The sequence below is a fragment of the Ovis aries genome, chromosome 20, assembly GCF_016772045.2.
Source record: "Ovis aries strain OAR_USU_Benz2616 breed Rambouillet chromosome 20, ARS-UI_Ramb_v3.0, whole genome shotgun sequence".
Lineage (NCBI taxonomy): Eukaryota > Metazoa > Chordata > Mammalia > Artiodactyla > Bovidae > Ovis > Ovis aries.
In genome coordinates, this window is record NC_056073.1 from 44,492,895 (window position 1) to 44,517,788 (window position 24,894).

General features: G+C 42.0%; 1 protein-coding gene across 2 annotated transcripts in view; it reads right to left on the reverse strand.

Moving 5' to 3' along the window:
• Positions 1 to 24,894, reverse strand: part of SYCP2L (synaptonemal complex protein 2 like) — a 56,279-nt gene that overhangs the window by 22,166 nt on the left and 9,219 nt on the right. For both annotated transcript variants that reach the window (XM_042236957.2, XM_060403511.1), the window contains exons 6-19: positions 24,504 to 24,528; positions 22,996 to 23,081; positions 22,808 to 22,896; positions 20,582 to 20,616; positions 19,066 to 19,208; positions 17,408 to 17,460; positions 16,438 to 16,483; positions 14,351 to 14,443; positions 14,186 to 14,246; positions 7,532 to 7,674; positions 5,631 to 5,721; positions 5,057 to 5,154; positions 3,910 to 3,967; positions 3,730 to 3,802 (exon numbers count right to left, since the gene is read on the reverse strand). In XM_042236957.2, coding sequence (XP_042092891.1) covers positions 3,730 to 3,802; positions 3,910 to 3,967; positions 5,057 to 5,154; positions 5,631 to 5,721; positions 7,532 to 7,674; positions 14,186 to 14,246; positions 14,351 to 14,443; positions 16,438 to 16,483; positions 17,408 to 17,460; positions 19,066 to 19,208; positions 20,582 to 20,616; positions 22,808 to 22,896; positions 22,996 to 23,081; positions 24,504 to 24,528 — 1,094 coding nt within the window. The remainder of the gene's footprint in view (positions 1 to 3,729; positions 3,803 to 3,909; positions 3,968 to 5,056; positions 5,155 to 5,630; positions 5,722 to 7,531; positions 7,675 to 14,185; positions 14,247 to 14,350; positions 14,444 to 16,437; positions 16,484 to 17,407; positions 17,461 to 19,065; positions 19,209 to 20,581; positions 20,617 to 22,807; positions 22,897 to 22,995; positions 23,082 to 24,503; positions 24,529 to 24,894) is intronic.

The window sequence follows — 24,894 nt, forward strand, 5'->3', positions numbered from 1 at the left end:
CGACCCCGTGGACTGTAGCTGCCAGGCCCCTCCCTCCATCCATGGAATTCTCCAGGTGAGAACACTGGAATGGGTTGCCATCTCCTTTTCCAGGGGGATCTTCCTGACCCAGGGATCGAACCTGCGTCTCCTGCATTGGCAGGCAGATTCCTTACTGACTGACTCACCTGGGAAGCCCCGTTAGACTGATAGCTGACATGATTTACCATAGTCTAGCATGCATACCATTCTTCTCTGATTTGAATAGTGCCATGATGGTCCCAGTTTGACCACGTAGAGACAAGAAAATTTCCCAGCCTGACGTGGAGGAAGAGCCAATGTCGGAAGCTTAACTCAAAAATAAGGAAGATGATGGTCTTCTCCCTGCTGTTCCGTTAATTATAAAATGTAACCTGCGAAACGCTCAAAACCCTCTCATCTGCCTGCAACTCGCACCTTTTTAGCAAGAGCATGCTCAGCCATTTCTGACTCTTTGGGACCCCACAGACTGTAGCCCTCTATCCAGGGAATTTTCCAGGCAAGAACTAATAAACTCCTTTCCTGCCACTCTGCTTCTCATTAAGTTCCTTATGAATTGAGACAGAAAAACCTGTGCTCCTCTGAGCCCTGAATTGCATTCCGCGGTTTCAGTCTGAATGTAAAAGCAGTTGTACGTGCTGTTTCACTTATTGCAACACGAAAGAGCTAAAAAGCTCTGAGCAGTACCCAAGATTTCTTTGCCGTAAAGGTTTCTGAATGTCCCTTTTAATTGAGGTACTCATTTACAGACAGAGAAACAGAGACCTGGCGATGAACAGATTACTCCAGTCTGGAATCCTTAGCTCAGAGTCTGCGGTGGTTTTGCTAGATGTTCTCGGGGAATGAGTACCCTCCGGAAGACGAAGACCTACCCTCTGCTCTACATGGACATGTTCCGTAGGACGACAAGTGAGCAGCCCCTTCCCAAAGGCAAATCTAGACTTCTCGGAGCAGCAGCAACAATGTTCCACACTTCCCAGAAGGAGACAAAGGATTCTCAGATTCAAGCAGGGCTGGGAAGTTCTCACTGCTGAATAGAGGATCAGACAGGCGCAGAGAAGGGCAAGTTTCTGGGAGGAACAGAGCCCCAGAAGAAGGCTGCAGGGTCGCCTGAGCGCGGCACACTTCCAAACCAGCTCCCACTCCTGCTTCGGCGGGCATGAGAGGAAGAAGTAAAGCTGCAAGACACCTGGATAACTCTACAGATCTGAAATGATGAAACACTAGATGCCTGGACAAGAAAGCATGACAAGAAGGAAGCGGAGTGGTGGGGTAGGTCTCTGCTCTCTTCTAATTGAAAGAGACCTTTGACCAGGAAATGGCTAGCTTCAGCGATGATATAAAAACACTCCTTTTTAGTTCCTGGACAGCCTGACACATGTAGGCTCTATTTCTAGCTTCGAACTTTCATTTTTTAAGGTCAGGCAGGAACAGGTTTCACAGGGTGACAAAGAGTACTTTAAACTAACAGTATTAAAGGAGAAATAGAGCTGTTCATTGGTAAAGCATCCGCCTGCAATGTAGGAGACACCAGTCCGATCCCTGGGTAAGGAAGATCTCCTGGGAAAACAGCAGGAAACAGCAACCCACATCAGTATGCATGCCTGGAGAATCCCATGGATAGAGGAGCCTGGCAGGCTGCAGTCCACGGGGTCGCAAAGAGTCGGACACGACTGGGCACAAATGCAGGTCCTAGAGCTGCATATGTAATTTACAACTTGGAATTTGCATATGTAAATTACATATATAATTTATAATTATGTATAAATGGTAAACCCTTGAAATCCCCAAATAATAAATGCTGACACAGATACACAACACAGAAAGAGATCTAATAATTCAAAGAAGAAGAATGGTGTTTGGGAGGTGGAGTCATAACAATATATAAAAATTAATGAAGTAAATAAAGGAAATTTCACTCACTGAGGATCCTTTGTGGAAGGAAGGAGCCCACATCAGTACTGGATTTGTTCATTCATTTCTTACTTCATCCATCAATGAAATTATATCACTGAACCTACTAATGAGAAAGTCTAGCAACCAGAACCCTCAAAGACTGTTGGTGGTAACGTGGAATGCTCTAAAGATACTGGAAAACATCTTGGCAGTTTTTTAAAAGTTAAATATACACCAGTGATGATCCAGCTATCCCACTCCTATATATTCACCCCAGAGAAAAGATAACATAATTTCCATACAGAGGAGTTTCCCAGGTGGCACAGCGGTAAAGAACCTGCCTGCAATGCAGGAGACTGGAGACCAGGAATGCAGGATTCCTGGGTCAGGAAGATCTCCTGGAGAGGAAATGAAAAGCCACTGCAGTATTCTTGCCTGGAGAATCCCATGGACAGAGGAGGCTGACGGGCTACAGTCCACGCAGCTGCAGAGAGCTGGACATGACTCAGCAGCTAAACCACCTCCACCTCCACACAGAGGCTTATACACGAAGCCTAAGGGCTTTACTTGTGACAACAAAAACTGGAAACTCAAGTGTCCATCAAGAGGAGAATGGACAGACAAGTTGTGGTATATCCATACAATGGGCCCACTATTCTCCGCAGCACTCAATAACATAAAAGAACAAACTGCTGATACAACGCGAAGAATCTCAAAATACTAGGTTGGCCAAAAAGTTTTTGTTCAGATTTTTCTATAAGTGATGAGAAAACCAAACAAACTTCCTGGCCAATCCCAATAATTACAATGAATGAAAGATGCTAGGAAAGAAAAAAAAAAAAGAATTCCTCCAGTTTGATTCCATTTAAGTAAGAGTTTTAAAACTACAAACTCATCTATAGTGACAAAGCAGATCAATGATTGCCAAGGGTGGGGGTGGGCATGGAGAAAGAGGGAGGGATTTCCAAGGGGCAGAATGAAATTCTTGGAAATGATGGATATGGTCCTTATCTTGATTGCGGTGATGGCTCCCAGGTGTAGACAAATGTCAAAACTCAAACTGTACACTCTCTATATAGGTACATGTTATTTCAATTATGTCTCAACAAAGCTGTAAAAAAAAAAATCACATGTATGGCCCATTCTTCAGAGGCCTACATAGAAAGTGGCAAATAAATTATCGCCAAGCGACACGCACTTTCTGTCTAGGAGTATCCAGTGTTCTGCTAGGGAAAACTACATCACCAAAGATAACACTGGGACTACGATTTCCTGCCCCAGTGGACCATGCTTTGTCAGAACTCTCCACCATGACCCGTCCGTCTTGGGGGCCCCTGCATAGCATGGATCATAGCTTCACTGAGTGATGCAGGCCCCGTGGCCACGACAAGGCTGTGATCCTTGAAAGGGGTAGAGACCCACAGGACAAGAGAACACTCCAGCCCTGCTGAAATTATTCACCGAAAACTGCACACAACGCTCTCTCCTTGTGTGGGGCATGGCCACAGGCAGGAAAGGGGAAAACCCAGACAGTCAAATTGCAATTAATGAATCACATTAACAACAATCTACGTGGTTTACGGGCTTCCCTGGTGGCTCAGATGGTAAAGCGTCTGCCCGCAATGCAGGAGACCAGGAGTTCGATCCCTGGGTTGGGAAGATACCCTGGAGAAGGAAATAGCAACCCACTCCAGTATTCCTGCCCGGAAAATCCCATGGACAGAGGACCCTGGTAGGCTGCAGTTCATGGGGTTGCAAAGAGTCGGACGCAACTGAGCGACTTCACGTGGTTTACGACTTCTGAAAATCACTTACCTAGATGCATCATTTAAGGTAGGAAACTGAGTTGTTGCTGATGATTCTTGTAAATCTACAGAATATTCATGTTCTGAAGTAAATTCCAAGCATAAAAATGGAAAACAAAAACTGTTAAGGATGTGAAGTATACATTGAAATATACCATTCAGGTCTTACGATAGAAAAAAAAAATCTGACCTTTTTGTGTATCATCCAGTTTTGATTTTTGGGGTGAATTATCAGCTGTATTTGTTTGCTGCAGGAAATGCATATATAAACATCTGCTTAATTAGGGTGCCTCTGAGACTTTTGGGGATCATTCTACACCTCCAAAGAAAAGCGTTTAAACACTAAGATATCAGGCTCTTTCTTCATTAAATTTGGTTCCAAGTGACTATTGGCTATTAAAAAAAAAAAAGATACCCACCCACAGGAGAAGGCTTACCACATCAAAGATAATCAAGAGTGTCTCACAGTTACTAAGGGAAACATCAAAGGAAGACTCACAAAAATGTCAACAGCATCATAACTGTTGAGATCAAGTTCCCCAAAAGATATCTGTAGAAATAATCTTTGGTGTATATTTGTTTAAAAAATATGACACTATCATCACACTTCTCTATAATCTGTCCATGTGATCAAACATAAGAAAACGGACTGAACATCAATACACGCCAAGCCTTGTGTTAGGCGCTTTACATATGTTTTTATATGTGGCCCTAAGAGGGCCACACTATAAGCCCGGTATTGTTTGTTTTCTTTAGTCACTTAAGTCATATCCAGCTCTTTACGACCCCATGGACTGCAGCCTGCCAGGCTCCTCTGTCCAGGGGATTCTCCAGGCAAGAATCCCAGAGTGGGTTGCCATGTCCTTCTTCTTGGGATCTTCCCGATCCAACGACTGAACCTGTCTCTCCTGCACTGGCAGGTGGATTCTTTATCACCGAGCCACCAGGGGAGCCCAACGCAGCTTTGTTCTTTAGATGAGAAGCCTCAGTCCCAGTGATGTTACGTCATTTCCTCAAGTTCCCACAGTCAGTAACTAAATGCCATGTCTGATTCCAGAAATGGTGCTGCTTCTCCTAAGCGCAGTCTCCAAATCCCAAATGAGGGAATGAGGCAAAGCCAGCCAAGCCACACATTCCACTGGAGAGCCAAGTTGAGGGAAAGGCAAGGAAAAATAAGTACAACTGATAAACCTAATTTAGAGGAGGGGATCGTCAGAAAAAAAGACAGCCATGGCTGGCCAGGAGAAAGTGGAGAACCACCCGGGAGAGTCAGCTTCCACCTGCCAGCACCCCAGAGGCCACGGTTCAGAATCCTGCCCTCAGGTCCTTGTACTTACAGCAGGCTCAGACTGGTTATTTAAGGGGAGAGTTATTAGGCGGTGGTCATCTTCAGCCCTGGTTAACTCTGCCGGCTCGGTAGAGTCCTTTGCTTGGTCTATACGCATGAAGGAAAGAGCAATAAAAAATTGGTAACAATAACCATACAAAATGCTGCATACACCCTGCAAATGCAGCCACATCTGGTACAGCGCCATCTTCTGGTAAGAACTGGTAATTGGGACCTGCCTCAAACACCAAAAATCTAGAGGCATCTTGGCCTTTGGGTCTAACTCATAAGAAATATTTCACCTGTGCAGGGCCAGCTTTGCGGGCAGACAGGCCCCTACACACCCCTAGCATTTGCCTCCAGCCACCCCATCATTAGTTCTTTGTCATTTTTAACTGATCCCCAAAGAGACTATATCAGGTGGACAAAATAATTCAAATTTAATTTGCAACTTTTTCTCCAAAGGTGTAACACATTAATTACTCTTATATGACCACAGGTTTTCAGTAACTGCTTTTAAGAAACATTTTATCACTGCTTCTACAGGGAATCCAGGTAAGAAATTTTGCTGTTTCCCAATATACCTGTCTCTGTTTTGTGGCTGCCAGGAATCTCAGTGTCGTCTTTCTCTAATTCACCAAAAACGGCTGAGATTTTTGTCTGGTCATGCATGACCTGAAATGCACACCAAAACCACACAGTTTTTAAAAGCAGTAATTCTTTCATAAATTTAACATTAACATATATAGAGAGAAATAGACAGCAATATGATAATAGTGAAAGTGAAGTCACTCAGTCGTGTCCGACTCTTTGCGACCCCATGGACTGTAGCCTACCAGGCTCCTCCATCCGTGGGATTCTCCAGGCAAGAGTACTGGAGTGGGTTGCTGTTTCCTTCTCCAGGAGATCTTCGCAACCCAGGGATCGAACCCGGGTCTCTCACATTGCAGGCAGATGCTTTACCATCTAAGCCACTAGGGAAGCTATGATAATAGTAAGGGACTTAAATGGGGGCTTCCCAGGTAGAGCTGGGGTAAAGAATACACCTGCCAAGGCAGGAGATGCAAGAGACGTGGGTTCCATCCCTGGGTCGGGAAGATCCCCTGGAGAAGGGAATGGCTACCCACTCCAGTTTCTTGCCTGGAAAATTCCATGGGCAGAGGAGCCTGGAGAGCTATAGAACATGGGGCTGCAAAGAGTCGGACATGACTGAGTGACTGAGCACACACAAGGGACTTTAATACCCCATTTACATCAATGGATACATTACTTAGATGGAAAACTAATGTGAAGACATCAGCCTTAAATTAATGTTAGATCAGATGGACTTGACATACACATAACGTTCTACCCAAAAGCAACAGAATACACATTCTTTCAACACACATAGAATCCAGGAAACACTTACATATTAGGTCACAAAACAAGTCTTAATAAATTTAAGACTGAAATCATATTACGCACCCTTACCGACCACAGTGATGTGAAACCAGAAATCAATTACAAGAGAAAAACTGGGAAATTCATGCATATGTGGCGACTAAATTACACACTTCTGAAAAACCAATGGGTCAATGAAGAAAGCAAAAGAGAGCTTAAAAATACCTTTTGGCAAATGAAAATGGAAATAAAACAGACCAAACTTATGCGATGCAGCAAGAGCAGTTCTAAGAGGAAAATTGTAGTGATAAACGCCCACATCAAAAAACAAAGAAGAAAGATCTCAAATAAACAACATATCTTTACACTTGAAGGAACTAGAAAACGAAAATAAATGAACCCAGTTAGTACAACGAAGAAAAAAGAATGGAAATAAACAAAGTGGAGGCAAAAAAAGAAAGAAAGAAAGAAAGAAAAGATCAACAAAACTAAGAGCTATTGCTTTGAAAATATAAACAAAACTGACAAATATTTCTCTGGAGTCACATATGTATTTTTACACAAAATATTATACCGCCATTAAAAAGAAGCAAATTTGCCGTTTGCAACAATATGGAGGCACTGTGAGGGCCTTATGCAAACTGAGGCAAGTCACACAGAGAAAGAGAAATTCCGTATGATCTCACTTGCATGTGCAACCTTAAAAACGCCAACAACAAAAATAAGCTCACAGATACAAACAGCAGATTGGTGATTCCAGAGGAGGGGGTTGAGGGTAAACGAAGTGAGTGAAGGGGGTCGGAGGGTACAAGCTTCCTGCTATAACATGAGTATGTCAAGGGGATTTAATGTATAGCATCGTGACTATAGTTAATACTATACTGCCTAGTTGAAGCTGCTAAGAAAGTAAAAGTTTTCACAAGAAGAAAAAACCTCTAACAATGGTGAAGACTATCAACGAGTCTCATTATGGCAATTATTTCACAATATATACAAAACGGAATCGCTATGATTTACACCTGAAACAAATAATGTTTTATGTCAATTATATTTCAATTTATAAAACCCCAATATGGAAATGAAACAGAGGAATTAAATGCGTCACCTGTTTCTCTTCTCCTAAAGCTTTCATGGAAGCGTGTGATATGTTGAACTGCAGCTCAAAACGGATTTCTACTTTCGTCACTTCTTTGTTTCTGATATTAATAGGCTTCTTCAGGTAAATTTCAAGCATCTTCATCTCAGTTTCTAGCAAAAAATAAAGTCAATGTAGATCAACAAACTGAAAGGGGTTGTGTTTTTAAATTTTATAATTTTAAATGACTGGGATATTTGCTCACTGTCCAGATTTTCCTGCAATGAGAAGTTGAAAAGATATGATTTAAATGAAGTTACCCTGAAATTGTTTTTATCAAGTACACATGTGTTTTTATATACAAATATTATGTTTAAGTAGTTAATCTTGCAGAAACAGAAGTAATTTAGCAGCACAGCAATTGAGATGGGTCTTCTAAAATTCAATCCATTTTTTTAAAGAACATTTGTGAATACAAAGCTATCATCTCTGACAGGTATTTTACTTCTCAATATATTAAGCACAACCTTCATTCTCATTCTTTCTCTTAGATCCCACCCATTTCTACAGTTCAAAATAAAATGCACTGTTTCCAATCTACAAACTGAAATAATCCACACTCATCTCAACAGACTCCACTTGAAGAGAAATGGAAACATCCTCGGAGAGGCCTGCTTCTCAGACAATAGTCTCCTTGAGGGTCTCCGACCAGGACACCAGCTCTTTACTGACAAACAGTAGTTTGGTTTTAATAGAGGAACTAGTTCAGACCACAATTTACAGCAAGTCCAAACATAAGCCGCAGTGAGTACAGGCTGCATTAGAAGCAGCAGGAACAAAAACTCACGAGAGCAGGCAAAGCTCTTTCACAAACTGATGAGAACGGAAAAAGGAAAAAAAGACACACATCTGGATCCAGATCTTTAGCCCCTGATACTCGAAATACGGCTAGTACAACATGAGATGCGTTATAAGCACAAAACTACAGCTTATAAAGACTGGCACCAAAAAGAGAAGGTAAAGTATTTCATTAATTGTTTATACTGATTACATGTTAAACTGTGAATATTTTGGATATACTGAGTGAAATACACATTAAAATTAGTCCACTTGAAAAAAAAAAACTTTAATGAGGTTACTAGCATGGCAACCCACTCCAGTGTTCTTGCCTGGAGAATTCTAGGGATGGTGGAGCCTGGTGGGCTGCTGTCTATGGGGTCGCACAGAGTTAGACACAACTGAAGTGACTTAGCAGCAGCAGCAAATTTTTAATTAAATATATGGTTCAGATCATATTTCCATAGGATAGTGCTGGCCTCTAGTGAAATTCAACAATTCCCCAAAGGCTGATCATACTGGACATTCAGTCTCTGGCAGGGTAAGTCTCAAACTCTGCAGCAAAAACAATTTTAAACAATATCTGAAAAAGTAAATAGCTAACTGTGGTATTGGAGAAGACTCTTGAGAGTCCCTTGAACTGCATGGAGATCAAACCAGTCCATCCTAAAGGAGATCAGTCCTGAATATTCATTAGATGGACTGATGTTGAAGCTGAAACTCCAATCCTCTGGCCACCTGATGTAGAGAGTTGACTCACTGGAAAAGACCCTGATGCTGGGAAAGACTGAAGGCAGAAGGGGACAGCAGATGATGAGATGGTTGGACGGCATTACCGAATCAATGGATGAATTTTAGCAAGCTCTGGGAGCTGATGGTAGACAGGGAAGCCTAGTGTGCTGCAGTCCATGGGGTCACAAAGAGTCAGACACAACTGAGTGACTGAACTGAACTGGGCTGTGGAGCTAAATGCAAAGATACAAGGCTGAGAAGAAATAGCCCAAGAGCTATACCAAACCCTCAACAGGCTCCTAAAGCACTACCAACCTCTTAGCAGGAAGGGCTGTGCACGCAAAAGGCAAGTCTTGCTCACCGAGTTTGCTATACAAGCCTCAGTTTCCTCGACTATAAAACTACCCCACGTCACAGCTACCTCCTCCAGCTCCTATGAAGCACTTTATGAATCTTAGAGTCTCCCCAAAAGGTGATATATTTATGAAGTACAGGGTATTGACTTGGCAAGTGGGTTACTGAAAACCACCTCAGAAGCAAAGTTCAGGGTTCGGAAACTTACAATACGCAGAGTAACATTAGGATCTGACCACAGTCAGATCCATGGGAAGTCTCTCTAAAATATTGACTTCAGAGTAAACACCAATGATATGTTATATATCTTAAATAGTAACAGGTAGTGACTATATAGTTTCCCTGGTCACTCAGACAGTAAAGAATCTGCCTGCAATGCTGGGGATCTGGGTTGGATCCCTGGGCTGGGGAGATCCCCTGGAGGAGGGCATAGCAACCCACTCCAGTATTCTTGCTTGGAGAATCTCATGGACAGAGGAGCCTGGCAGGCTATAGTCCATGGATTTGCAAAGAGTTACTCTTAATTTATACTTATATTTACATTTTTAGTGAGATGTTTATAAACCCCTTTCCTAGAGAGAGGGGGCACTTCCAGTTCAGCATATACTGCCTTTCCAATTCTGTGACTATAGAACCGCTGGCTTCTGCTCCTTCCCATCTGTGTCACCATAAAAAATATACATTTGATCTTGGCCTCGGTTTCTGACACAGAACTTCTAAAATCCATTTTAAGCAACGGGTTGCTAGAAGCATCTTTTGCTCTCATATTTGGTCTCTGACCTTGGTTCCTGACACTGGAGCTTCTAACAATCCTTGGCATCTCCTGAGTGATGAGTGTGTTTTGAGGTAACTGGGGGCTTAAGGAGCCTAGACAACTTCAGGATTCAGACTGGTCCCCAGAAAGACCAAGGCATGGTTAGAGGGTTGGAACTTCCATCTCCCCAACCTTCAGGGAGGGGAGAAAAGGCCAGAGATGGAGTTAATATTGGATCATGCCTACATGATAATGCTTCCATAAAAATCCTTGAACTATGGGGTTCAGGGTTCACAGAGCTGTCAGGCTGGTGAACACAAACATTCCAGGAGGGTGATGCAGCCCACCTCCTCAGAAAGACAGACCCCTGCACTATGGACCCTCTGGATCCTTTATTATGTATGTCCCCTATAATAAACTGATAAATGTAAACAAACATGTTTCCCTGAGTTCTGTGAACCATTATAGCAAATTATGAAAGCTGAGGAGGAGCTTGTGGGAGCCTGAGTGGTACCCGGTTGGTCAGGCATACAGGTGTCAACCTGTAATCGACTTGCAATTAGTATCTGAATGATGGGCGGTCTTTACCACCCTTTCCTTCTCCCAGCTGCGCAGTGAAAGCTCTCCTTCTGCCTCCTCCTCTACTGCCTCCTCATGCCCCAATTTCCCTCTTTTTCTAATAATATTTAACAGAAGAAATTAAATAATGCAAGTGATTCTTGTTCATAGAAACTCAAATTGTGTTTATGAAATGCAACTATTCTATTTACAAACCTATTTGTGTAGTTCTTTGCATCAGTCCCTGGTTATTACATCTTACCAATTCTCTCATTAATGTGGCCTTTAATCCAAGTTTTATTAATGTATTTTTATGAGGGTCACCATTTCACCTTTTCAAAAATTATCCTTTAACAAAACACTGAAGTTAATTTATGTATCCAGGAAATTCCAGCAAGGAACACTGGGAGCTGAGGAAGGCCCGCCTTACCCGCAGGAGCCCCTTGGGAGAACCTCCAGTGTGAGTTCAACGCTGGGAAGGATGGATCTGCTCTCTCCAGGGCTTGTGAGGTGAGAATCATATTACACATGGTCTCACTTTTCACCCCAATCTGAACCTCCACGGTGGTCAAGTTCAATTCAGCTGGCATGACAGACACTGTCCTTCTTGTCTGCGGTTTCAATTTTCTATTTCTATTATTTTGGTATAAATAGGCAAGCCGCCCTAGATTCTTTGTGAAGTAAGCATCAGTCAGTTCAGTTCAGTCCAGTCACTCAGTTGGGTCCAACTCTTTGCGACCCCATGAATTGCAGCACGCCAGGCCTCCCTGTCCATCACCAACTCCCGGAGTTCACTCAGACTCACGTCCATCAAGTCAGTGATGCCATCCAGCCTTCTCATCCTCTGTCGTCCCCTTCTCCTCCTGCCCCCAATCCCTCCCAGCATCAGAGTCATTTCCAATGAGTCAACTCTTCACATGAGGTGACCAAAGTACTGGAGTTTCAGCTTTAGCATCATTCCCTCCAAAGAAATCCCAGGGCTAATCTTCAAAATGGACTGGTTGGATCTCCTTGCAGTCCAAGGGACTCTCAAGAGTCTTCTCCAACACCACAGTTCAAAAGCATCAATTCTTCGGCGCTCAGCCTTCTTCACAGTCCAAGTCTCACATCCATACATGACCACTGGAAAACCATAGCCTTGACTAGACGGACCTTTGTCGACAAAGTAATGTCTCTGCTTTTTAATTTGCTATCTAGGTTGGTCATAACTTTCCTTCCAAGGAGTAAGCGTCTTTTAATTTCATGGCTGCAGTGATTTTGGAGCCCCCCAAAATAAAGTAAGTGTCTTTTAATTTCATCTGCAGTGATTTTGGAGCCCCCAAAAATAAAGTCTGACACCGTTTCCACTGTTTCTCCATCTATTTCCCATGAAGTGATGGGACCAGATGCCATGATCTTCGTTTTCTGAATGTTGAGCTTTAAGCCAACTTTTTCACTCTCCTCTTTCACTTTCATCAAGAGGCTCTTTAGTTCCTCTTCACTTTCTGCCATAAGGATGGTGTCACCTGCATATCTGAGGTGATTGACATTTCTCCCGGCAATCTTGATTCCAGCTTATGCTTCTTCCAGCCCAGTGTTTCTCATGATGTGCCCTGCATATAAGTTAAATAAGCAGGGTGACAATATACAGCCTTGATGTACTCCTTTTCCTATTTGGAACCAGTCTGTTGTTCCATGTCCAGTTCCTACTGTTGCTTCCTCACCTGCATAAAGGTTCCTCAAGAGGCAGGTCAGGTGGTCTGGTATTCCCATCTCTTTCAGAATTTCCCACAGTTTTTTGTGATCCACACAGTCAAAGGCTTTGGCATAGTCAATAAAGCTGCAGTAGATATTTTTTCTGGAACTCTCTTGCTTTTTCAATGATCCAGTGGATGTTGGCAATTTGATCTATGGTTCCTCTGCCTTTTCTAAAACCAGCTTGAACATCTGGAAGTTCACAGTTCAAGTATTGCTGAAGCCTGGCTTGGAGAATTTTGAGCATTATTTTACTAGCGTGTGAGATGAGTGCAATTGAGCAGTAGTTTGAGCATTCTTTGGCATTGCCTTTCTTTGGGATTGGAATGAAAACTGACCTTTTCCAGTCCTGTGGCCACTGCTGAGTTTTCCAAATTTGCTGGCATATTGAGTGCAACACTTTCACAGCATCATCTTTCAGGATTTGAAATAGCTCCACTGGAATTCCATCACCTCCACTAGCTTTGTTCATAGTGATGCTTCCTAAGGCCCACTTGACTTCACATTCCAGAATGTCTGGCTCTAGGTGAGTGATCACACCATCGTGATTATCGTGGTTGTGAAGATCTTTTTTGTACAGTTCTTCTGTGTATTCTTGCCACCTCTTCTTAATATCTTCTGCTTCTGTTAGGTCCATACCATTTCTGTCCTTTATTAAGCCCATCTTTTCATGAAATGTTCCCTTGGTATCTCTAATTTTCTTGAAGAGATCTCTAGTCTTTCCCATTCTATTGTTTTCCTCTATTTCTTTGCACTGATAGCTGAGGAAGGCTTTCTTATCTCTCCTTGCTATTCTTTGGAACTCTGCATTCAGATGCTTTTATCTTTACTTTTCTCCTTTGCTTTCACTTCTCTTCTTTCCACAGCTATTTGTAAGGCCTCCCCAGACAGCCATTTTAACATAACCACTTCTTAAAATTGTGATACAAAATATAACACTTAACTTGTTAATCTTTCTTAGGTGTAGAGTTCAGTGGTATTAACTATATTCACATGGTTGTGGAAAAGATCTCCAGAACTTTCTCATCTTACAGATCTGAAACTCTGCACCCACTGAACAGCTCTCCATTTCCCCCTCCCCGCAGCCCCTGGTAACCACCATTCTGCTCTCTGTCTCTATCAACTTGACTTGACTTCAGACACTTCATTTTAGTGGAATCATACAGTATTCGTCTTTTTTGTGACTAGCGTTTACTACTTAGCATGACATCCTCAGGGTTCATCTGCGTTGGAGCATGTGCCAGAATCTCCTTTTTTTTAAGGTAAATAACAGTCCAGTGTATGTACAGATTACATCTACTTTATCCATTCATCGGTCGATGAACACTTGGGTGTCTTCAATTTCTTGGCTACTGTGAATAAGCGTGCCATGAATATTGGCAAATCTATTCAAGTCCAACTTTCAATTCTTCTGGATATAAATCCAGAAGTGGAACTGCTGGATCCCATGGTGACTCTATTTTCAATTTGTTCAGGAACTACAGCCATTTTTTACAATGAGAAAATCAGGCAAGTCACTGAACCCTAACATTACAGACTGGAGGAGTCACCAGTCCTTGCCCCCGAGCACAGCCCGGCTTCCACCCCACTCACCAGCTCCCTCTACCTCAAGTGCAAGCAAAGTTCGCCCTGAATTAACTAAGCACACACAGCAACTGTAAACAGAAATAACACTCACCGGTAAAACGTGGAGTGGTTTAGAATGAACATCTTACCTAGTATGCTGAAATTCATCACTGCTTCCTTCAAAAGTCTTACTGAGTCCCACAGATCACTCTTGGAAAAAAAATAAATAAGTGAAATTCATGAGCACTTAACACACACTTGGATATCAACATTCTCTAAGCACTGAGGTCTAAACAGGAATCAAACATGATTACCTCAGGATTGTTTATATAAAAAGTTACACTCTGACTCCCTAGGTTGAAATCGATCCAAAATTTCTCTAATTTTTCATCTGCAGGTTTTCTCATCTGTAAGATATAATTTCAGCATTAATATGTGAAAGAGTCAAATGAAAATTCCACTAAAAACAGAACGTTTTTCCCTAGAACAATCCTACTTTAAGATTACAGGGTCTCTTACTGTCTCTCACTTCTGCAAAACAGGAAGAGGGATTCAATTTTAATAGCTCACCTATTTCTGAAAAAACTGTATATACTTATAAAAACTTATAAAAACTCTATACTTAGCAATAGATGTTTAAATGTGTCAGATAACTATCCACACCATTTTTTTTCCTAGTGCAAGTCACAGAGAAAATAGTTCTATGTGAAAGCAGTAACAATCCACATGGCAATGGATAGAAACTTCTAGCAAGGAGGTACTGTGATCAAATAAAAATGGTGGTTGGCTGTCTAACTTGCCACATGTTGGAAGAAGGCTAAGACCTGAAGATTTCACATTATTCTCATTTTCATTGATTACAGTCACTCCTCCATATCCATGGGTTCATTAAAGCAAATGTGGATTGATTCAGAAAGTTCTAAAAAGCAAACCTTGATTTTTGCCACATGCTGGCAATTATTTACATAACATATTGTATTACTATCTACAACTATTTGCATAGCATTTGCATTGTGTTAGGCACTGTAAGTAATCTAGAGATGATTTTAAGTATGTGGGAGAGTGTGTGTTCATTGCATGCAAATACTAAGCTATTTTAGATAAGGGACTTGGGTGTCTGCAGATTTTGGCATCCACAAGGGGTCTTGGGCCTGGCCCCCCATAGGTACCAAGAAACGACTGTATTACAAAATAAATATATGCTCTTACAGAAAGGGGAAAGAAGGAAAGAAAGCTAGATTAAAATAGTATGGTACTTATGTGTATAAATGTGTGTGTATGGTGCTTATAGAAAGAGTAAATATCTCCTTCTTTGTCCCCCAACTTCACAGAGGTCCCTTTTCATGGGAACCATTAACAACGCCTTTGTTTCTTCCCAGATATGTTACACACACTCAGCAAGCATATATAAAGTTTCTATTCCTCAGCAAGTGGGACAAACACTAGACTTACTATTCTCCCACTTGCTTCTCCAATAAACAGTATTTCTTGGCCACCATTCCATCAGGCATGTCCACTTTTTATTAATGACAGCTACAAAGTTGAGCAAAGGTGTTAACACATGTCTGTGGCGTGGAAAGCCAAAGTATGGACCCCCTACTGAAGCTGATGGAAATTTAGAAGTCCTAGAAAGAAGTAAGCAAGCAGGGATTGGAGTCCTCAGACAACCAGAAGGAAAAACAGACAGACCTGAGACGCAGGAATCAAGCTACCAAAATCAGTTCGAGAGAGAAAGAATTTATGTAGTCATGATCTAACAGTTTAGCTACAGAGGCCAAGAAGGGCACGCTAGACCCAAACAAAGAAAGGGTTCACTAGGACATTCAAGAGACACGATCCAGGAAACCTCAGCAAAGTCCAGGTTCAGAGGCCTTTGAAAATTTTACCCAAAACAAAAAACCTGAGATGGTACAGGTTGGAGCACTTTTACATGAAGGATCTTGTTCCTCTAGGAGCCAAAGAGGGTGAAAAGAGACCATACAGTTTTGGACTATGAAGTACAAGGTAGAATGACCTAGAGAAAGGAGAGTGATCCCAGTTGCTGAGGACAGAGTGGGAGGTACTTACTGGAAGGAAAGAAGCAAGGGACCTGCCCTGTTCCCTCCAGTCCAGGTATGAACAATGATGCCCATCAACAGGATAAAGTAAGGCAAGGGTCCTGTGACTGACCTCATGAACAAAGTATATAAACTCAAAAATTCATTTATCAAGTAGTGACAGCAGGGCTCTTAAATAATAAGCTTCAGAGCTGAGGCCTCTAGGAAGAAAAGCAAGATTGCTTAAAAAAAAAAAAAACAAAAAACCACCCTTCTGTGTAGCAAGAGCAGTTTGGTCTGATGTACATCTACCTATGGATCTCACTATATAGCAGCCAACTTCACAACCCCAGAGACACACATACCTCATGATCACCAGCAAAAGCAGCAACGCACGGAAATGAATAGACCCTGCAAAACATCTCACAATTAAAAAGTAAAATAAAATATGGATGGACCCCACACACAAGCTACAGACATTCTACAAACAAATATGGATAACTAGGTGTGCTGGTAAGTCCCTTGGTACAAAGTATGGAAGAGGCTCTCAAGCTGCAAATGGAGATTTGGTACCATGGGCAGAATTCAAATCCCACCTGGCAGGTTACAAGCCAGGTTTTCCAGTACTACATACACCTCAACCCAGCTGCCCGGCAAGAGTCCTAATGAAAGGAGTGAATTTAGCCAATATTTTCTCAGAGACTTAACTGTCCATAATACATCTTTCCCTAGTTATCCTCAGACCTACAGGAAATCATTCTTCATAAAATCTCTCTGGAGGATATAATGTTACAACTGCTCTAAATCACAGGTAAATATGTTACAGACTGAACGAAACCATTTTACACACACACTAATGAATCGCTAGGCACAATGAGTCTTCTCTTCTGAGGGTTCTACTCAATGGATAACCCAGTGATGCCCAGTAAATTCTGTATTCTCCCCTAAAATAAAACGGATTCTAGATTTCTTAAAAAACATTAGACATTCAGTGATTTCTCTGGTAGTACAGGGGATAAGAATCTGCCTGCCAATGCAGGAGATAACAGGTTCGATCCCTAGCCCGGGGAAGATCCTACATGCCTCGGAACAGCTACGCCCATGAGCCACAGCTACCGAAACCCACGCACCCCACAGCCCCTGCTCTGCAGCAAGAGAAACCACCCCAAGAGAAAGCCGTGCACCACAATGAAGAGGAGCCCCTACTTGCCGCAACTATAGAGAAAGCCCGCGTGCAGAAACAAAGACCCAGAGCAACCAAAAATCAAATAAATTTTTAAAAAGACATTCAGAATAGAACTAGTCAACAAAGTAAAGCTCAGAGAAACGTCTTACCTTCTTTGGTCACCAAGCCTGTCATTTAGGTGATTGACAAACCGTCTACAATCCTTCAAAGTAAATAATGCAAACTTTTTGTTAAACAAACCAAGATATTCAATTTAAGTACTACCCTTTGCAGCGTAACAGGGACCAGTGTTTGCTTCTACATTTTCAGGATCCAGTGACATCAAGACTCCATAAGGACTCATTATTAACCATGGTAACTGTAACAAAGCTTTGTATCAGAAAGAGGAGGCTCCACGCTCAAGTTCTGAACCCCCAGCTGAGGAATACTTTATGTGCAATTATGTTTCCCTGGATTAAAAGAGTGATCAAGAGGAATACCTCTTACTGATGACCTAGACTGTAATATTTGACTAGCCCTTGGGCATCCATCTCCCCAGCACAAGCCAACCACAAACCCCCACAACTAGGGGTTTTTATCCACTGTCAATTTTCCTAATCAGGAGTTCTCTCTCCTGCTCCTTCCTGGAATCTCTCTCCTGCTATAGGTTCTAAGAATAAAGAATATGTCTAGAATTCTCCTAATCAAAAACCATTAGGGAGGCAAACTTGTTACCTCCCAAATTCTAAAACTAGAGAAATAGTGATCGAGGTTTTTTTCCCCCTTGTTGGCGGGGGATGTATGTTGTAAACAGTCCTTGCACTCCATGTCTGGGACACGGATGTGAGCCTTCCTCTAAAAGCAATTCCACTAAGAAACTGACGGCTGTGACAGAAAATGATTTGAGAAACAAGATAATTACTTTTGTTTTGCAAAACTGAAAGTGAAAAGTGAAAGTGAAGTCACTCAGTCGTGTCTGACTCTTTGTGACCACATGGATTACACAGGGCATGGAATTCTCCAGGCCAGAAGACTGGAGTGGGTAGCCTATTCATCCTCCTGCGGATCTTCCTGACCCAGGAATCAAACCGAGGTCTCCTGCATTGCAAGCGGATTCTTTACCAACTGAGCTAAAAGGGAAGCAGGTTGCATGAAAGACACCAAAAGTTGTTGGCTTTCCTTGTGGCTCAGCTGGTAAAGAATCTGCCTGCAATGTGGGAGACCTGGGTTCTAACTCTGGGTTGGGAAGATCCCCTGGTGAAGGGAAAGGCTACTCACTCCAGTACTCTGGCCTGAAAAATTCCATGGACTGTATAGACCATGGGGTCGCAAAGAGTTGGACACAACTGAGCGCTTTCACTTCACTTCAAGCTACAGAGGCTGGAGGGCTCACGTCATAAGCACCCCACGATACTCCTCTGCCAGCAGAGCCCCCAGGCCAGCTTCAGCCTCCACCATCACCCCAGGTGCCTCTGCAAGACACATCCTTTTCTCCTCTGACTCTCCCTGCCCATCAAGATTTGTTGAAAGTCGCTTCCGGCTCCACGACATGGTCTCTGACTGGATCCATCAAATGCACACAGTCCTGTCTCCAATAAAGATGTCCTATAAAGATGTCCTAACTCTAAGCTGGTATTTGCTCCACACATACTCTATTGCTGTTGTCCTCAAGTTATTTTCACATAAGTGGGAAACAGGAAGCTTCAAAATGGCAACACAATCACACTCAAGGAAAAAAACCCTCCCCTAAGCCCAACATACTGGAAGGCTCTGAGAAGATGCTTCATGAGTATTGCTTAAATAGAATTTTCATGACCACAGATCTCACCGTCTCAAATTCTCGGTCGTTAATTTCTTTGAAAGCCTTAGCAACGGTGTCATCTTCAAACCACTGAGGGACAAAGTCCTCCCTGGATTGTCTCGTCGTCAGTCTACACAGCGCTTCACAAAGAGCCACCTGCTGGTCATAATCTAGAGATTAAAGACATGGCAGACAGGGATGATTCTGGGCACCAAGCAAAAGCAACAACGAGTTCCACAGACCAGCATTTGTTCTAAGAAGCTCCAGCTTAGACGACTAGCACGGGGCTTCTAGTGTTAAGCAGCAAGCTATATCCTGGAGCAATTACAATCATTTAAAGTGTGAAAGTGTTAGTTGCTCAGTCATGCCTGACCCTTTGCAACCCCATGGACTGCAGCCCGCCAGGCTCCTCTGTCTATGCAATTCTCCATGTAAGAATACAAGAGTGGCTTGCCATTCCCTTCTCTGGAGGATCTTCCCGACCTAGGGTTCAAACCCAGGTCTCCTGCATTGCAGGCAGATTCTTTACAATCTGAGCCACCAGGGAAGCCCCAATAATCATTTAAATTCATCTATAAGAAATTTTAGGAGAAAAATCCAAACAATAGGTCAATATGCAACAATTTCTAAAAAAAAACTAAATGTTACTTCTGCATTCGATATTTCAGATATATTAAAACACTTAAAACCAACTATGTCTAAGACTTGCAGACACAGAGAACAAATTAGTGGTTACCAGTGGGAAGAGGGAAGGGGAAAGGGGCAAGATAGGAGTGAGAAAGTAGGAGGTACAAAGTGTTGGGTATAAAATTAGCTATAAGGATACACTGCTCAGCATGGGGAGTACAGAAAGAATTTTACAGTAGCTATAAGCTGAGTATAACCTTTAAAAATTGTGAATTACTATATTGTATACCTGTAACTTATATAACATTATACATCAACTAGACCTCAATTTAAAAAAAAAAAGATTTTTTTCCCCAGTCTTAAGAAATATTTCTACTATAACAAAATCTCAAGATAAATTGTGGTTTTTCAGAGCGGATAAACAAAACTATATATCCCAACATATTTAGATTTTAGACAATATTAAAGGTAAAAACCAAATGGCAACTGGATATGCAAACTTAAAATTTGCAAAATAACAGTGTATGTTGCTTGTGAATATATGTATTAAAGTATAAACATATTCGTGAAAATGGAAAACAAGTCCAAGTCAAGGATTATCTCTACAGATTAAAGAGGGGAATGGGATGGGAATTTGGACATGGGGCTTTACCTGTAACTCTGATTTACTTAAAAAATAATTTGAAGCAAATATGGAAAAATGATCAAATTTGACTCATCTCATTGGAGAGTAAAGGAATATTCATTAACTATTTATGGTTTCAGCATGCTTAATGCTTCAATCATAAATTAAAAATAAAATTCTACTTCCTAATTTCAATTTGACCATACTTTATTTCCCATAGTTCCAAGATGCTCATTAAACCCACATCCAGTATTTAATATTCTCATATTTAAAATTCTAAATGCTTCTTACCACCCACAGTCAAGATTGTCCTTGCAAGGTCTTTCCTGAAATATTTAGATAAATTTCATTTTACTGGGATGAACATAAATAAGTAAAACTTTACTACATTGGCATTAAAATTTTAAACTGAGATGTATATTTTTTTGAAAGTATTTCAAACTCATTATCAGAATGTCCTCGATGTTAAGAACATATGTTTATGGGAAAAGTCTCAAATTTATATATTGACTTAAATATACTTTTTTAAAGAGAAACTAGAACTACTACACATTCTGAGATTCTAGTTCTTCTGTAAATGAGTTTGATCCTCCCCAAAGAATTTATCAAATGCTAAGATTCGGGAACTCTATAATCACCTCACCAGCCTGTGAAGATATATATTCTTTTTTATTATTACCTAGCTTTACCCTGGAAGAAATGATATAGTAGGTGCTGTGGGTCTTTCCTGGAGAAGGCAATGGCACCCCACTCCAGTACTCTTGCCTGGAAAATCCCATGGATGGAAGAGCCTGGTGGGCTGCAGTCCATGGAGTCTTTCCTATCACTGTTTGGAATGAATTTTTAAAACTGATAAAGCTACAGATGTAATGGGGTTAAGTTATCACATTACTGTGACCAGAGATTCCCAAACTTCATGTTCATTTAAGAATTTCAATTAAATGCTGACAAGTGTGATGCTGATCTTTTTTAATGTCATAACTCCAAAGCTAAAGAATGGATTTTAGAAATCTTGCCAACAGTTCAGTTTCTCATAATAAGTGGATGGATTTGTCACAATTTAATAGAAGTCTTAGAATCGTCTTATCAAGAGTTCTACTTAATTTTATGTTTGCAGGTTTTACATTTGACTAGAAATGCAGAACATTCCAGATGAGAACACTCAAACGTTAAGTGCATTAGGCTGAAAACTGAGCAGAGTCCATCAGGTCGACTTCTCTCCAGATCTAAACACATGACTAAGGGCAATAATTAAACTAATGTATTCAAAGAAACACAGCAGGAAAAATTCAGAGGAAACACTGTATCCTGCAAAGAGGTAAGCGGACAAACACAGTGAGCTCCACAGTCTCCAATCACCTCCTTCAGTCTGTGCTGTGCTCAGTTGCTCAGTCGTGTCCGACTCTTTGCGACCCTATGGACTGTGGCCTGCCGGGCTCCTCTGTCCATGGGATTCTCCAGGCAAGAATACTGGAGTAGGTTGCCATGCCTCCTCCAGGGGATCTTCCCGACCCAGAGATCGAGCCCATGTCTCCTGCATTGCAAGGGGATCCTTTACCATCTGAGCCCCCAGGGAAGCCCTCACTGTGATCAGCTGGATCCCCTCCTCTTGCAGGCATGGCTGAGTGTCACTTGAACAATGGAGGGCCATAATGATGTCTCTGATGCTGACTGGTGCTCAGCACACAGATTCAGGCTCAAATCTCAAAACAAGGTACTAGTGTTGCTTCCCATGGTCGACACGACCACCTTACCTCCAAATGTCAATGTCCCAGGAACTATGTAACTGTGAGCAGGTCACCAAACCCCCCAAAATCCATCCCGTGGAAAGCAATACACGCTGTACTGGGACAGCTAATAGCTGGTAACCTGTGAATATCTGCTCTCTACCAGGTGATATGCTAATCACTTTCAATGGATTGCCTGATTTGACCTGTACTCTATCGATCAGGTATTAATGTTGGTTCCATTTTACAGGTGAGCAGACTGAGGTGTAGTGAGTTAAAACTGTGCTCTAGAGGAACAACCAGTGTAAGTGGTGAAACCAGGGTTGGAAGGCTAAAGCCTGGCACCAGGTCTGTATTCTTAACATTCTCCCATGAGTCACTAATTCAGTTCACATTCACAGAGAAAAATAATCTAAAGCCTGAGAAAGTATTTCACCTCACAAATGTCATAGAACCAGAAGAAAAAAAAAAAATCCACCACCACAAACACCTAAACAGAACAAAGACTGTCTGTGTGTTAGTTGCCCAGTTGTGTCTGGCTCTTTGTGACCCCATGGACTGTAGCCCATCAGGCTCCTCTGTCCATGGGATTCTCCAGACAAGAATCCTGGAGTGGGTAGCCATGCCCTTCTCCAGGGGATCTTCCCGACCCAGGTATATAGCCCCGATCTCCTGTATTGCAGGCAGATTCTTTACCATCTGAGCCACCAAGGAAGCGCAACAAATTGGGGTAGTACAGTTCAGAGATTTTGCCCTTACATGACCACCAGATCAGGTCAAGGTCACGTACATAAGACGACAAGGGCCTTCCAACAAGAGGAGACGTTTTCTCTCTTCCCGAGGTACAGCTTGCAGAATGCCATTCAAGGTCTTCAGTGCCTGTTGGGAGTTGGGAAAGGTTTTCAGAGGAAGAGACAAAGACAGGACGAGGCACAAACTTCTCCATGGGGCCTAGGGCCACTGGTGTCAGCAACTCACCTCCCGTTGGATCAAAGGATTTACAGCTGCTTCTGTCACTAGAAATCCCAAGGTAAATATGAAGGAATTCAACAGCTGAATTTTCCCTGAAAGCAGAATTTTCAAAGAATCACACTGATGCTAAAAAAATAAAAATAAAAGAATAAGGAAATGATCGTACACAGCAGGAGAAGCAAAGGCTGAAAAGCCAAGGGCAGCAAATGTTTCCGAAACTATCTAGGGTGGATAAGGGACACATGCTAGCCTACTGCAAGTTCTAGAAAGCCCCAGGCCACAGTAGATCTGCAGGGCCTTTGTTGTTCAGTTGCTAAGTCATGTCAGACTCTCTGCGACCCCATGCACTGCAGCGCACCAGGTTTCCTTGTCCTGCACGACCTGGACACCCATGGAGATAAGCAGCAGCAGTCCATGCGGAGTCTGACTGTGTTTTTCGCATCTCAGGCAAAGCTGCTTCGGTATCCAGAGTGAGCAACGTGCAAGGGCGGCTCCTGAACACAGTTTCCCATTGTTTCTATGCATTTTTCACATTTGTGAATTTTATAAAAGCAAACATTTTATAAAGGTCTTGGGCGGCTTCCCTGGTGTCTCAGATGGTAAAGAATCTCTGCCTGCAATGCGGAAGACCCAGGTTCAATCCCTGGATCAGGAAGATACTCTGGAGATGGGAATGGAAACCCACTCCAGGATTCTTGCTTGGAGAATCCCATGGACAGAGGAGCCTGGCAGACTATAATCCATGGGGTCGCAAAGAGTCGGACACAGCTGAGCAACTAAGCGCAGCACAGCACATTCACTGTAGAATGTAGTGTGAATTTAGTAGTAGCTTTTCAGAAGAATGAAAAAGATGGAAAATAGGGAGAGGACATTAAAATGGCCCCGATATCTATCTATCTTTGTCTTCTTTATTTTTAAGTGGAGGATAATTGCTTTACAATGTCGTGTTGGTTTCTGGCATACAACATCGTGAATTAGCTGTAAGTATACACGGCACAAATTAGGCACAAATTAGCCCCTCCCTCTTTACCTCCCCCACCCAAGCCCACCCCACCGCTCTGTGCGTCTTTGAATGCATGGTTTCATAGTTGAAAATGTGGAATTACCTTTAACGTGAGCTAAGCGGAACAATATCACCCGAACATCCAAATAATCTACCTTTTGTGCGCTTGAAAGACAGAGAGAGGCATGAAATTGATTTCAAGTTAAATCAGTATTAGGTAATTTTGCTGGTTCGGATGACAGAAGTGCCTCTCCGTCCCTGATCGGAACTGAAGGACCAAACAGTGGCAGAAGCAGCGAAATAAAGATGCACCAGAGGCAAGTGAGGCACACTTGATAGCAAAACTCACTGCAGCACCACAATCTGCCTGCCACAAGACGGTCAGCTAATCCAACTATAACAGTTAGACCCACAGCACTTTTCCCATCATTTAGGTAAATATTCTTCTCTATTCAAGAATATTTGAGTAATGAGAGGTCAGTGGCCAGTTAGTAGTAAATAATACACTTACCTTGACTACTACGTCTGGAAATAATCTAATGAAAAGAAAAAGTAAAACTTCTATTATTTTTTAAAAGCATTATCAACTGTAACATTAATGTATTAAGGCTGATAATTCTCTAACAGGCAGAAGTTGGCTTTAACTACCATAGAAAAAAATTATAGAGAAATCCTATTTGACCTTCAATCCACTGTATTACCTCCAATCAGGTGAACAATATATTTGATAATAAATCACCTTATTTTTCTATAACGTTGGTTACATAATACTGTTTGTTACTATTTCATATAACATTTCTAATAATAAAATGAGTCTTTTAGTAAAATCCACTTCTTGGAAAAACACAAGCTTTATAAACAACTTGCAGATTCCTGCAAATTACCAACGCTATCTGCTCACT